The sequence below is a fragment of the Mustela nivalis genome (genome assembly GCF_964662115.1).
Source record: "Mustela nivalis genome assembly, chromosome: 8".
Lineage (NCBI taxonomy): Eukaryota > Metazoa > Chordata > Mammalia > Carnivora > Mustelidae > Mustela > Mustela nivalis.
Window position 1 is genome coordinate 53,584,590 of NC_139027.1, and position 12,637 is coordinate 53,597,226.

Sequence of the window (12,637 nt, forward strand, 5' to 3'; positions counted from 1 at the left end):
GTGGTTCTGAGGTCAGAGCAATGAGAAACAAGAGTCAGAATGGGAAGCGATGGTGTGTGCAGGTGGTGGAGGGGCAGTTGGGAATACTCCTCAGAACACAGCACATCTGCTGTAATGTCCTCTTGTCCCCAGCTGAAGCCAGAGTGGGGTGCCTTTAATAATCACAGAGCCAAGCTGGCCACCATCCTTCTTCTTAGGCATGACCTGCATCTACCCACCACTTCCCTGGCCTGGAATTATTGCAAGGTTTCCTTGGAAGCCCTCACTGGCTAGTTAACTATGAGATCAGGCAATGGACTTGGCCAACAGGTCCCATGTAAGTTCCCTGGGTCTCTACATAACTATTTTACCAGTCCCTGTAGGTTACAGGTATCCAGGATATGTCTTTTGGTTTGCCTTCCTGCCTCTGAGGGTAGGTTGGACCAGGATGGAGAAACAGGGAGCTCATTATGAGCCTGGGCTCAAGTTCCATCACAGCTGTGTCACCCACTGGCTACATAACCCTACCTGCAACCGAGAGATCTCGCCTATCAGATGCGATTCATACTCATTTCATAAGCTGATGTCATTTTTAATGAGATTATAGCATTAAATGCTCAGCATTTAATAAGCACTTGACATGTCAGCTGTTATTCCTAAAGTGGGGTACTGCTAGGTTCATTGGCTTTGAGGCACCTGAAAAACACAAAATGTGAACACATATGCGAACTGAGTCTGTCTAGCAACTTATCTACCAGGTTGTATCAGGGCTAGATGGTATAGGAGTGACAAAAAGAAAGTTCTCTACCCAAATAGGATCTGTGTACACGTATATAGTGCCGTGGTTCTCTGATGGGGTGATTTTGTCCCTGAGGGGACAACTGGCAATGTCTGAGACAGTTCTGGCTATCATACCAGGAGAGAAGTAGTACCGGTATTTAGTGAGTAGAGATCAGAGATGAGACTACACATCCTACATGGCACAGGGCATCCTTCTCCCCCTCAAAAGGAATTATGTGGGCCTGAACGTCGATAGTATCAAGGTGGAAAATCCCGGTATAATGAATATCACGCTTTATAAATATATATTTTGCCCATCGTAGAGGGTCCTTTCAATCTTACTGGGTGGTCTATGGCCCCTAGGTATTGATAGAATGTTCAGAAAAGTCCAGAGTTGTTATAACTCAATGGGTAGAGGAGGGAGGAACAGCTTGAGGTTCATTGCAAGACACCTGGTTGGAGTAAGGAAGAGTGCCTCCAGCGGGGTTTTAAGGGTCCAGATGTTCCTGGTGGTAGGAGGCTTAGCACCTGAACCACTCTGTTTGGTAGAGCTTTATAGTTAAACGGGGCTTAGAGTGGGAAGAAGTGGCACTTATATTGCTGCCAAGGTTCTGAGCTGATGGGGACGGGAAGGCTGTAGAGTCAGAAGACCTCACCTATAAATAGCAATAGACGACTCAGGAGTCAAGTGCAGTCTTAGAATAAAATGAAGTGCACTATCCCAGTCATCATGTACACAAGGTTGAGATTCCATCAGGGCCCCAGGAGAAGAAGTTAAAAAAAAGAGACCACAAGTTCATTCCCAGAGAAGTATAGGGATGCTATCCAGCAGACTTGCTTATCTCTAGATTGTCTTTTTTGGGCATATATGTTTCCCAGTCCCACATATGGTGTGACCTTTGTGGTTCCAGGCTCACTGGCTTCTGGAACTGGTCCTCAGCACAATTAGTTTGATTTCTCAGGATGTAAGTGATTTTCTGCTCCTATTTTCTGTTCTTTTTATTAATTATAAAGGTAATACGTGTTTAGCAATATAAGACTCAGAAAAGTGAGTGTGAGAAACAAGTAAGAAGTCTGAAATAGAGAAGTACATAAGAAAGAGATGAAAATCCTTGGTAATCCTAACTTTCAGTGATAAACACTGTTACTGCTCTAGGGTACACTATTTCAGAATTTTTTTCTATGCATATTATTTTTTTACATAATTGGAATCATACTACACATAACATCATGGTATTTGGCATTCATCTTTATCTGAAGGTAACGGGGATGGTGTATGTATTGCAAGAAAACTAAATGAAGGTAATGGGGCCCAAGACTCTTGCAAAATATTTTCTCCTCTCAACAAATCTCGAACAAAAACAATTCTTGACTGGTTGACATTTATAAAACTTATAAATTATCTTCTAAGCAAAGCATCATCCTTTAAAAACTGAGGTCAGAGTAAGTGGTACACTCAAGACAGCTGTAATCTACTAAGAATAAATATATTTTTTAAAGCTTTGCTTTTACTTGGTTGAAGACAATTGCAGATTCATGCACAAGCTATGTGTCTCCTGACACACAAACTCTTGCAGCTGTGCACAATTAGTTTTGGGAGGGTTTTACCTTTGGAATTGGGATGGAAGGGCAAGCCTCCCAAAATGGCTAGAGCCTTCCACACAATCAGGGTGATCGATACTGACTGCTTTTAAAAGAACACAGACCTATATAGAGACTCAGTGAAGAGGTGGGAAGGAGACCCCAGGCACACACTTGAATAACAGTGGATGCCAAGGAACTGCTACAGTATGCACACTGGGGGCCAGAGCTGAATTGCATGGAGAAGGGATCCACAGATAGCATTCTTTTTCTTCCTTTCCCTCAGCAGCATCCAACTTTTTCTCTGAATGGGTGTTGAACAAATATTTAAAGAATGCCAGTTTAAGGGGTGGGGTGGCATAGATTGTTAGCCTGCCTGGGGTTCTCCTAAGTCTGGTCCAGCTCTGACTTTTTTTTTTTTTTTTTTTTTTTTTTTTTTTTGGTCCCCTTCTCTTCCACCATCCTATTGAAATGACAAAGGAGCAGCATTAAGTGAGGACAAGCAGGGCTTACAGAAGTCCAGGCATTGGGTGCAGAAGTAGAGGGGTCCAATTGTCCCCATCAGGATAGGCAGGGCTGGGGCAATGATAGTCTCAGTAAGTTCACAAGCAAGGCTTTCTTCCAGCCATGCCTCAAAGGAGCACAGTGAGTGCTAAGTTCATGTGTTGCTTAGAATTTTCATTTGGGAGGCAACTGCATGCATGGTAGAGTAGGGACAAGGTCAAGGGTGAGTCCATCAGGCACAGCCCTAGCTAACTTTGGGCTGTGTCAATTCACACCCTCAAGAAGGTCTTTTGTCCTAGAATGAAAATCCTTACCACCTGGTTACCCTGGGATGGCAACCCCTCCTTTATTTCCATCCCATCCCTGACGACTGGGGCTTTTGTCTGACCAAGCAACACTCCAGTAAATTTCCACTTACGATATTTTTGTCTGGGCCTTAATGGTGGGAACACACACTCACACAGTCTTGGCAGGAGCCACTTCAGAAATGACTGGCAAATTTGGAGCTTTTTCTGAAAGCAGGGGCAAAGGGGAGACACTGCCAGATAACACGAAACTCCTGAAGTTCAAGGGAAAGGGGCCAGTCAGGGAAGAGGTGCTTTACCTGTGAACATACAGTCAACTGCTTACATTGACACACTAGAGCCTGGGCTCCTCCTTCTCCCGTCCAGGGCTTTCTGAATTTGGGAGGGCTTTTTTTCTTGAACTTGAGTTCAAGTCCTGACTCCCTATTCATATGCTCTGTGACCTTGGGCAAGTAGCCAAATCTCTCTGAGCTGAGGTTTCCTGCCTACAAAATGAAGGGGAGTCATGGGAATCAGCACCTCTCAGTGAGGTATATATCAGGGTTAGGTGGACATTTGGGATCAGGGGACCCAAGGATCCGTGGAGATCTTTGTTTGGAAGTAGTCAAAAGCCTCTGGATCACCCAACGTCCATCCAAATTGCTTCTACCTCTGGCCATCTAGGTGATCTTGGGGCACTTCTGAGTTTTAGTTTCCTACTTAGCAAAAAAGGGATACAAATAACTTGTCCCTCACGTGGGTACTGTGAGGATAGAATGAGATAGAATGGGGAGGGCCCAGGGTTAGGTGCTCAGCAATCAGTAGCTGCTATTACTTAAATGAATCTTTCTGGAGACTGATGTGCAGCCTGACTCAGCACCTCGAGAAGAGATGCTCCTTTCTGTCCCTGATTCTGAGTTGCCCAAAGCGACCGTCCACTATCATTTTATGACATCAGCACCTCCCCGGCATGCATCCAAATTGCTCTAAATACCTTTGACCAGAAGATGCACTACTCTTTACCAGGGAGAAAGGAAACAGTAGGCTTTTGTTTCGGAAGTTTGCCTTTGTTCTTCTGCCTTCCCTCCCATCTCCCGTCATAGGTACATTCCGATGATCTCCTTAGGGTGCCTGCAGCAACCCCAGGGCCCATGTGTCTTCTAAAAATGAAGTATAGTTTCTGGATAATTGGACAGATTTTTAAAAACAAACACATTGGGACTTCTACATTCGAGTGAGTGTTATCTCTGGTCCCCTTGGGAAGCTGAACCCCTCTTTGGAACTCTTAGAACTGCCTTCATGACTAATGTTCAATTTGAAAGAGTATCTTCAAAGGGGGCAAAGTTTTGTCCTTTGAGAGTGAACGAAAAGTAAACCAGAGCCATGCCTAGTGAATAAGACTGGAGACCGAGCTGGGAAATAATATTTTGTATCAAAAAGTAAGTGTGCCTATTAAGCCAGAAAAGGGATTTCTCACAGGGCCTAGTTTTAAAAATCAGTTTCTTTGTTTATAGTCCTACCTCTTACCTTGCCACGCAGCCCCAGGATGGCCTAGCATGTTTTTCATTATTGCATTGATAAAAAGCCCATTTTTAATTTACTGCTCATTAGGGTGGATCATTTCTCAGCTCATACCCTAGTGTTTCCTTTTCAGCATTCTAATCTCTCTGCAAACGGATTTCCAATTGAAAGTGGATCTTTTCTTGGCACAATATGTTGAATACTGGAGTAGGAAAAAGTGCGGCCAGAATAAATAAAGTTTGTGTCAAGATTTCCAAGATATCTTCTTGGCCAGGAGTGAGTTCAGCGTGGTGATTGGAGAACTAACCAAATGCTAAACTGAAGATGTGTGCTAGGTGTAAATAATTAACAAGGATTTTAAAATTAAATTTTAAGCAACTGTAGCTGTTGGTTTTTTTTTTTTTCTTGTCACATAAGAGACATGATTGTAGAAAACTTAGAAGAAAAAATTTGCATGTAGTAAAAATTAATAGTGGTCTTATTCAGAGGTAACTACTATTATTTGCGTGTCTTTGGTTATAATAAACATTTTCCATATGTTTGCTGACCACTACTGTAATTGTAAAGTAAATTTCCTTTTTATAGCTTTCATCCATTGATGTGCTCCTTTTTTTTTCTTAACTGATTTTAAGAGCAGTCTGTATATTAGGGCTATTGATTCTTTGTTATATATCTTTCAAATAATTTTGCTAGTTTTCTGTTCCCTTTAGATTTTTGAGGGGGAGATAAGAGAAAAATTAAAAATATGCACCCAAACTATTAAATTTTCTCTTTATTCTTTCTCCCTCCAGTGATATGCATATAAAGCCCCCCAACTAGAAAATCATGTAAATGTTTATTTTTGTTTCCTTCTAGAACTTTTATAGTTTCATGTTCACATTTAAATTTTTCATCTGGAATTTGTTTCGATGTAAGTTATGAGATAGAAATCTCACTGAATTATTTTCCAAGTGGTTAGCCAGTTGTCCCCACACCATTTTGGGGGAGTAATCCATTCTTTTCCTGCTGATTTGAAAGGTTGCTTTATTTTACATTAAATTCACATCAGTGTTGGGCTCTGATTATGGACTTTGTTTTTCCTGTTCCAATGCTCAGTTTGCCTTTTGTGGTACCAGTTACACATCGTTTCAAAGACCAATTACCACAGCTCTTTTATACATCTTAAAAATCAGGCAGGGCAAGTTTCCACATTTTTCTTGGCCATTCTTGAATGTTTATTCTTCCATATAAAGTTTAGAATTATTTTGTTAACTTAAAAAGTTCCATTGAAATTGTTATTGGGATTGTTTTAAAAGTAAATATTAGTTTGAAGACAACTAATGTCTTTACAATATTCACTTGCTGCTCTACGTAACAATAGTGAGAGTCATAATTATTCATTAACCCCAGCAGCCAACAATGATTGACTGCTGTGTGCCAGGTCCTGTTGAAAGCCCCACTCCCCACATCTAAGCCTCATCGCAGTTCATGAGAGAGGAGCTGTTATCACTATCCTCAATTTACAGAGAGAGAAACTGAGGCATGGAAATGTTAAATAACTTGCCGTGGTCACTTAGGCTTAGGCCAGGATTCTTTTCCTGGGTGGTTTGGTTCCATTGATTGGGTATGGAGCTATACTGCTTCTCCATTTATTTATATGTTCATATCCCTCACCAAGTTTTGTGGCTTTCTTCCTACATATCTTCACAAGTTTGGTTATATTAATTCTTATCGGTTTGTTTTTTTTTTAAAGATTTTATTTATTTATTTGACAGATAGAGATCACAAGTAGGCAGACAGGCAGGCAGGGAGAGAGGAGGAAGCAGGCTCCCTGCTGAGCAGAGAGCCCGATGCGGGGTTCGATCCCAGAACCCTGAAATCATGACCTGAGCTGCAGGCAGAGGCTTAACCCCCTGAGCCACCCAGGTGCCCCTCCTACCAGGTTTTTTATGTCATTACTCTATGTCTCCTGGGATCCATTCTAATTGATCTTTACTGAACTCCGACAAAGATACTGATTTTTATAAGGGAGTTATTTATTTCAAAATTATCCAGTTTAATAACCTTCTTATAAGTCCAATAGTTTATTGATTCTCTTTGGTTTTCCAGAAGGATATAACCATCATTTTATTTTATTTTATTTATTTATTTATTTAAAAGATTTTATTTATTTATTTGACAGAGAGAGAAATCACAAAGAGGCAGAGAGGAAGACAGAGAGAGAGAGGGGAAGCAGGCTCACTGCTGAGCAGAGAGCCTGATGTGGGGCTCGATGCCAGGACCCTGGAATCATGACCTGAGCTGAAGGCAGAGGCTTTAACTCACTGAGCCACCCAGGCGTCCATAACCATAATTTTAAACTAATGATGTTTGACCCCCTTTCTTGTACTTAGATCTCTCATTAGTTTTCTTGTGTTAATGTGGTATCTATGGCATTGCCCAGTATAGTAGTCACAGTGGCTATTGACATTTAAGTTTAAATTTCATTTACATTAAATGAAATAAAAAATTCAGTTCCTCAATTGCACTAGCCACATCAAGTCCCCGGTAATCACTTGTGGCTTGCAGCTATCATTTAAGAACATTTCCATCATCACAGAAAGTTCTACTGGATGGCTGCTAGAACTTTCAGATCAATATTAAATAATAATGGTGAAACAGGCTGAATTTTCTTGTCTTTATTTTCCAGATCATGCATGTCATCTTCCCCTTTGTCTAATCACACTGCTAAATCTATCTATTAAATTGCAATTCAGTGAATAAACTTTTTCAACTCTAAAATTTACACTAGATTCTTCTGTAGATCTGCTTTTGTTAAATGGTCTTCCCCTTGGTCTCATTGATCTTTCTACACACTTTATATATGTTTATTTACATGATATTTCAAATTGTTCTCCAGTCCCTTTTTCTTGCTCATTCTGTTTCTTTCATCCGTCTTCATATGGTTGGGCATTTGGTGTTGTGAGCCCTTCTTCATAGGAGGTTGTTGGCTGCAGGAGTGTTGTATGTTGGGTTAGATGGGCATTGCCACTGCCAGGGCCAAGGGATCAATGGTCATGGACACATTTTGGGGTTTGGTTCCTGATTTGGTGCTTCTGTATCATGTGGGTGGTAGAACATCTTATCTTTACTTCCCTGCTTCTTTGAGCCACTTAGCAGCTTTCAAATCTAGTTAATGTGTGGTATAGCCCATCAGAGCTGAATTTATGCAGGCAGCTCTGCTCTTGCCTGCTGCCTTGCACAAGCTGATGTCCTGTGTCTGCATCAGTGTTGGGATCTCGGCCAGCAGACTCCCAGGACTAGAGCCTCCACAGCTTTGCTTCCTGCTTAGATTTTGCATTCCCTTTTTTGTTTCTATACCTGAGGGTTTCCTTCTTTTGAGCAGGGTCACACAATATAATTTTTTAAAAAGATGTTATGTATGTATGTTTATAGAGTGGGAATGGGACAGGGGCAGAGGGAGAGTGAGGGAGAGGATCTCAAGCCGATTCTGTGCTGAGCATGGAGCCTGATGTGGGGGTTGATCCCATGACCCCCAAATCATGACCTGAGCTGAAATCAAGAGTTAGACGCTCAACTGACTGAGCCACTCAGGCACTCCTGCAACTTTTAAAATCATATTTTGACCAGAATTTCTGGATCTATTATATTGAATTCAGGTCCAGAAATTGTTTTAGATTTCTAAGTGGTTGATTCATTGATTTTATTTTATTTTATTAATTAATTTGTAAAAGATTTTATTTATTTATTTGACAGCGAGAGAGACCACAAGTAGGCAGAGAGGCAGGCAGAGAGAGAGAAGAAGAAGCAGGCTCCCCACCGAGCAGAGAGCCCGATGCGGGGCTTGATCCCAGGACTCTGGGATCATGACCTGAGCTGAAGACAGAGGCTTTAACCCACTGAGCCACCCAGGTGCCACTATTGATTTTATTTTTAAGTAAAGGCAAGGAACGTGGGAGAGAAGTAGGTATCAACTTATGCTTTTTATTTTCTGGGTTATGTTTATCATCAAAGAATATATTTAAATAATTTCTAAATTTTGGCATTAATAAGTTGACATTTTGTTTGTGCCTTAAGACAATAAATGTTTAGGGCTGTTTACAGCCATTTAAAAACATATCTATATATCTGCTCTATATCTTTAATTTTTTATTATTCATTCGAAGACTTAGAAGGTCATGTTAGCATGTTCCACTATAAATCTAATTTTTCAGTTTGTTCTTTTATGTGTAGCTTTGGGTTTACAGAATCTGCTGTTGTATTATTTGTCAAAGACTCTGGGGCCTGCAACACGTTTGCGCTGGCTGGAGCCACAACAGACCTAGCTTCATTACTGGGCCATTAATTGATCTTTTTCTGATCGATAATGGCATTATATTCTCTTCCTGTTATAAAATCTAATGCAGCATTTAGGAAAAAAGTCTATAAAGAGGAAATACATGCCGTCAAAATGAAAATAGATAATATCTTAAAACTTGGGATCTAGAGAGAGGAAAGGAGAATGGGAAAAGTCCAGGAATCTAAATTTATTTTATTTCACAAGGTGACTCCATAGAGACTGTTACCTCCATAAGGCTGAAAGAAAAATGTAGATTTGACTATGTTGTATCCTAAAATGTATTCACCTCTTCTGTTCTCATAGTTTCGTGTTCATACCACTTACTGAATGGAAATGAGCGGGTGAATTAATAAACGAAGGGCAAGGTGTTTTTTTTTTTTTTCTTCCAATTGCAGTATTTCCCCCTTAGCGTACTTTTAATAACCGTATATTTGAGTATAGGAGAGCTTGCTGAAGGAGGTCATAAGGCTGATGACTGCCCTCCTCGGCTCCAAACTGTCAGCACGGGGTGGGGGGGGCAAGCACAATTAGACTGTGGCTTCAGCTAGATCCCTACCCCTAACGCCTTTATTTGTTTTTGAATATTAATGAGGTGGAGAGCCTGTGCTGGTTTTTGCACGTTAGGAAAGTACATGTTAGGAAAGGAAGAGAAGAGGGAGAAAGAGGATGAGCTGGGTTTCCCAAGAAAGAAAATTTTGTAGAGAAGATGGAGAAGAGGCCTGCAGAATGTCCCTCTACCAACCCAGAGTACATCCACGGTACATGTTATGCTAACACAGCACCTCTGTGTAACCTTCCAGGCAATGGCCACACTGCATCCTGTTTCTGTTCATCTTTAGAGGGGGCTTGGATCTGGAGGCTTGCTTGTCTGGGAAGCCTACATTAGAAGACTTGACATCTTTGAGGTTAACCCTCGGGACTTTATGACCTGAGATTTGGGCTGAGAAGAGAGGGCAGGTGTACTTGAGCAACATCACAACTGAAAAGGGAGAGAAAGGAAGAACTAGGTAGAGAGCACAAGTCCAGCCTTCACACTATGACTAGCCAGAGATTTTTCAAAATGATTTCGAATCGCATGCACTTTTTGGATATGTGAGAGCATCTCCAAGTATCAAGAAAGTGAACTGAATGTTTCAGATGTTTGGAATTATTCCAAGGCCAGGAATTCCAGATGTTTGTGAGGAAGCCAGTGCCTACTCTGTTTAAATATTCAAGGGGGTTTTCAGAGGTTAAGAGGGAAAAAAAAGGCATGCCCCTCAATTCTTCCTTTTTAAAAGCAAGCCAGCACCTATGCCAGAAGGCTATAAGGAGACCGACCCTAAAGTCACTGCTGAGTCAATAAACGAGCATCTCCTTGTGCTCCATGATCCTCCTGCCTCCCACGGCTACTGTGGCACAAAGATGTGAAACATTTGGAAGCACACAGCATTACACAAAATGTAGAGTATTCTTACCATTTGTCACTGTAGATAGTGAATCAATAATTATGGCTGTGATGGAGGCCAGATGTGAATAATAACCAGGGCTCCTGGCCATCTGTCCCCCCCATAACTAGACTTCCCTTCCTCTTCTGGACAGCCGCACGAATCCCACATGTCTTTAAAATAAGAACTCGCCTGCTACAAATGTCTTGTAAGAGTGCCAGTGTTATGATAATTCATTTTTCACATGAGACACACGTCATTTTCCTTCCATATTCCTGATTTCATGTCAGGTATTCACCATGATGAGAGTTTCTTGGCTCTTCCAGGCAAGAATCATCCAGAGTGGAAAAACTTCCAGGATCTACACATGCAAACCTAACAGTTTGGCTTTGGGTTTATTCAGAATTAATAAATTTAGACCATCTATTTTTCACTCTCTGACAGTACCTAGTCCTTTGTTAAGGGACATCCTCCTTCCCAAGCTCTAAGCACCTAGCACTGCCACCAGAGAGAGAGAGAGCGACTTAGCGCCGAGGCTGGCAGTCTGAGAATCAGGTGCCCTTCTGCCTTTCCCAATGGAAACAAGGGCAGATTCAGGGCCAGCTAGGGCCCTACAGGAGACCTATCTGTGTGGTCCCTTGTGGGGGACTGGGCAGATGGAGCTGGGGCTCCTGTCCCCGAAGCGGGCTGAGGAGACCCACAAGTCTGTAAGAACTTACTGAGTGTCACTGAGTCATTGATCTTGAAGCTGCAGAGGACCCTGTCCACGTTTCGGGCATGTCGGAAGCCGTTTCCTCTTACAACGACTTGAAATGATTCTGAAAGGAAAAAGGACAAGTCATGTCATCAGATTGCAGTCCGTCATCCTTACATTTTCCATCTGTAGGGCATTTGTGAACTATTTTACCAAGCTTCAGATATTCGGACACTGGTTCCCACTGGAACCACAAACCATGTGGGTGCCTTTTGCCACTTACCACCTCCTTCTCAGTAGGTGTCCATGAGGAAGGCGTACGACGTCTTACTTTGAATTCCTACCTTCTTGCCTTTGCCCTTGCTGTTCCTCCTACCTGGAATGCCCTGCTTCCCCCTTCTCTGTGCATTCAAATCTCACCCAACTCTCCAAGTCCTGGCAGTATTAAAAGCTGTGATACCTGCAGTCAGGGGGCCATGGCAGAGGGGCTCTCCACCTCTCCTCCAATCAACTCAGCATCTCTTGGGTCTGGAGTCCCCTGAAAGAATTTCTTTGGAGCCTGAGGTGCTTATTTATTTATTTATTTATTTATTTATTTAAATCACGGCCTTATGACAACCCAGTCTGTCTCGAATGGTGTGGGAAGGAATTATGTGCTGTCTGGTGGTGGTGTCTTTTCTTCCACCACTAGAAAAATGTTCGATTAGGTCAGGAATGATCTGATACTGCTTCTGGCCCTCCTGTCTCTGCTGGGCATACAGCATAGGAGCTAGGATTATGTGGGAATGGTTGTACTTAGCAACAAGTCAAAGTCTTGCTTATCCAGTGGCCACTGTCCTGCATTATATACTTGAACTGACAATGGCCCCTCAGTGTAGCACTGGCTTCTCTCTAAACAGAAGAGAGAATGTAACTTGCAGGTCTCTGGCCCTGCAGGTTAATTTCACATTGGCACAATGCATGTTGAACTCTTATCGGTTGAGAAAATCCTTATGGAGTAAAAATAATGATCCTTCACAATAGTCTTACAAAAAGGAGAAAACCCAGCTAAGTTATTAGCTAAATGTTTAGAAATACTTGCTGAAGTTTGATAGTAACTAATAGTCCATGCTCTATTTTCTTCTTCTTTTTTTCAGTCCTTTTTTTTTTTTTTTTTTTTTGTACTATGTTATGTTAGTCACCATGTCATTCTTTTGTGTATAAAAATTGGGGCTTTGGATTATGCTGGGTGGTATCTAAAAAAGAAATGGACTAAAAGTTGGAGGAAAAGGCAGTATTTGTGAAAGTGGATCCCGAACTGTAAATCCCTATTCAAATGGACACCTTTGTTGGAGGAAGAATGGATTAAGAGAACTAGCGTATGGGACTCTTCCAAAGTTTAATATATGTCACCTTCATTCCCGGGAAACTAATTTAGAGATCATGTATGCCAAGATAAAAATGCCGGATGCTAATTGCTCCCTCATCGTGTGCCAAGCCCCGTGCTAAGCCTAGTATATGTCCAAGGTCATTTCAGCCTCACCACAGTACAGGGAGGTACGAATGAGAAAAC

General features: G+C 41.7%; 1 protein-coding gene across 2 annotated transcripts in view; it reads right to left on the reverse strand.

The window, feature by feature from the left end:
• Positions 1–12,637, reverse strand: part of ANTXR1 (ANTXR cell adhesion molecule 1) — a 218,381-nt gene that overhangs the window by 114,116 nt on the left and 91,628 nt on the right. For both annotated transcript variants that reach the window (XM_082744116.1, XM_082744115.1), the window contains exon 10: positions 11,111–11,209. In XM_082744116.1, the coding sequence (XP_082600242.1) occupies positions 11,111–11,209 (99 nt within the window). The remainder of the gene's footprint in view (positions 1–11,110; positions 11,210–12,637) is intronic.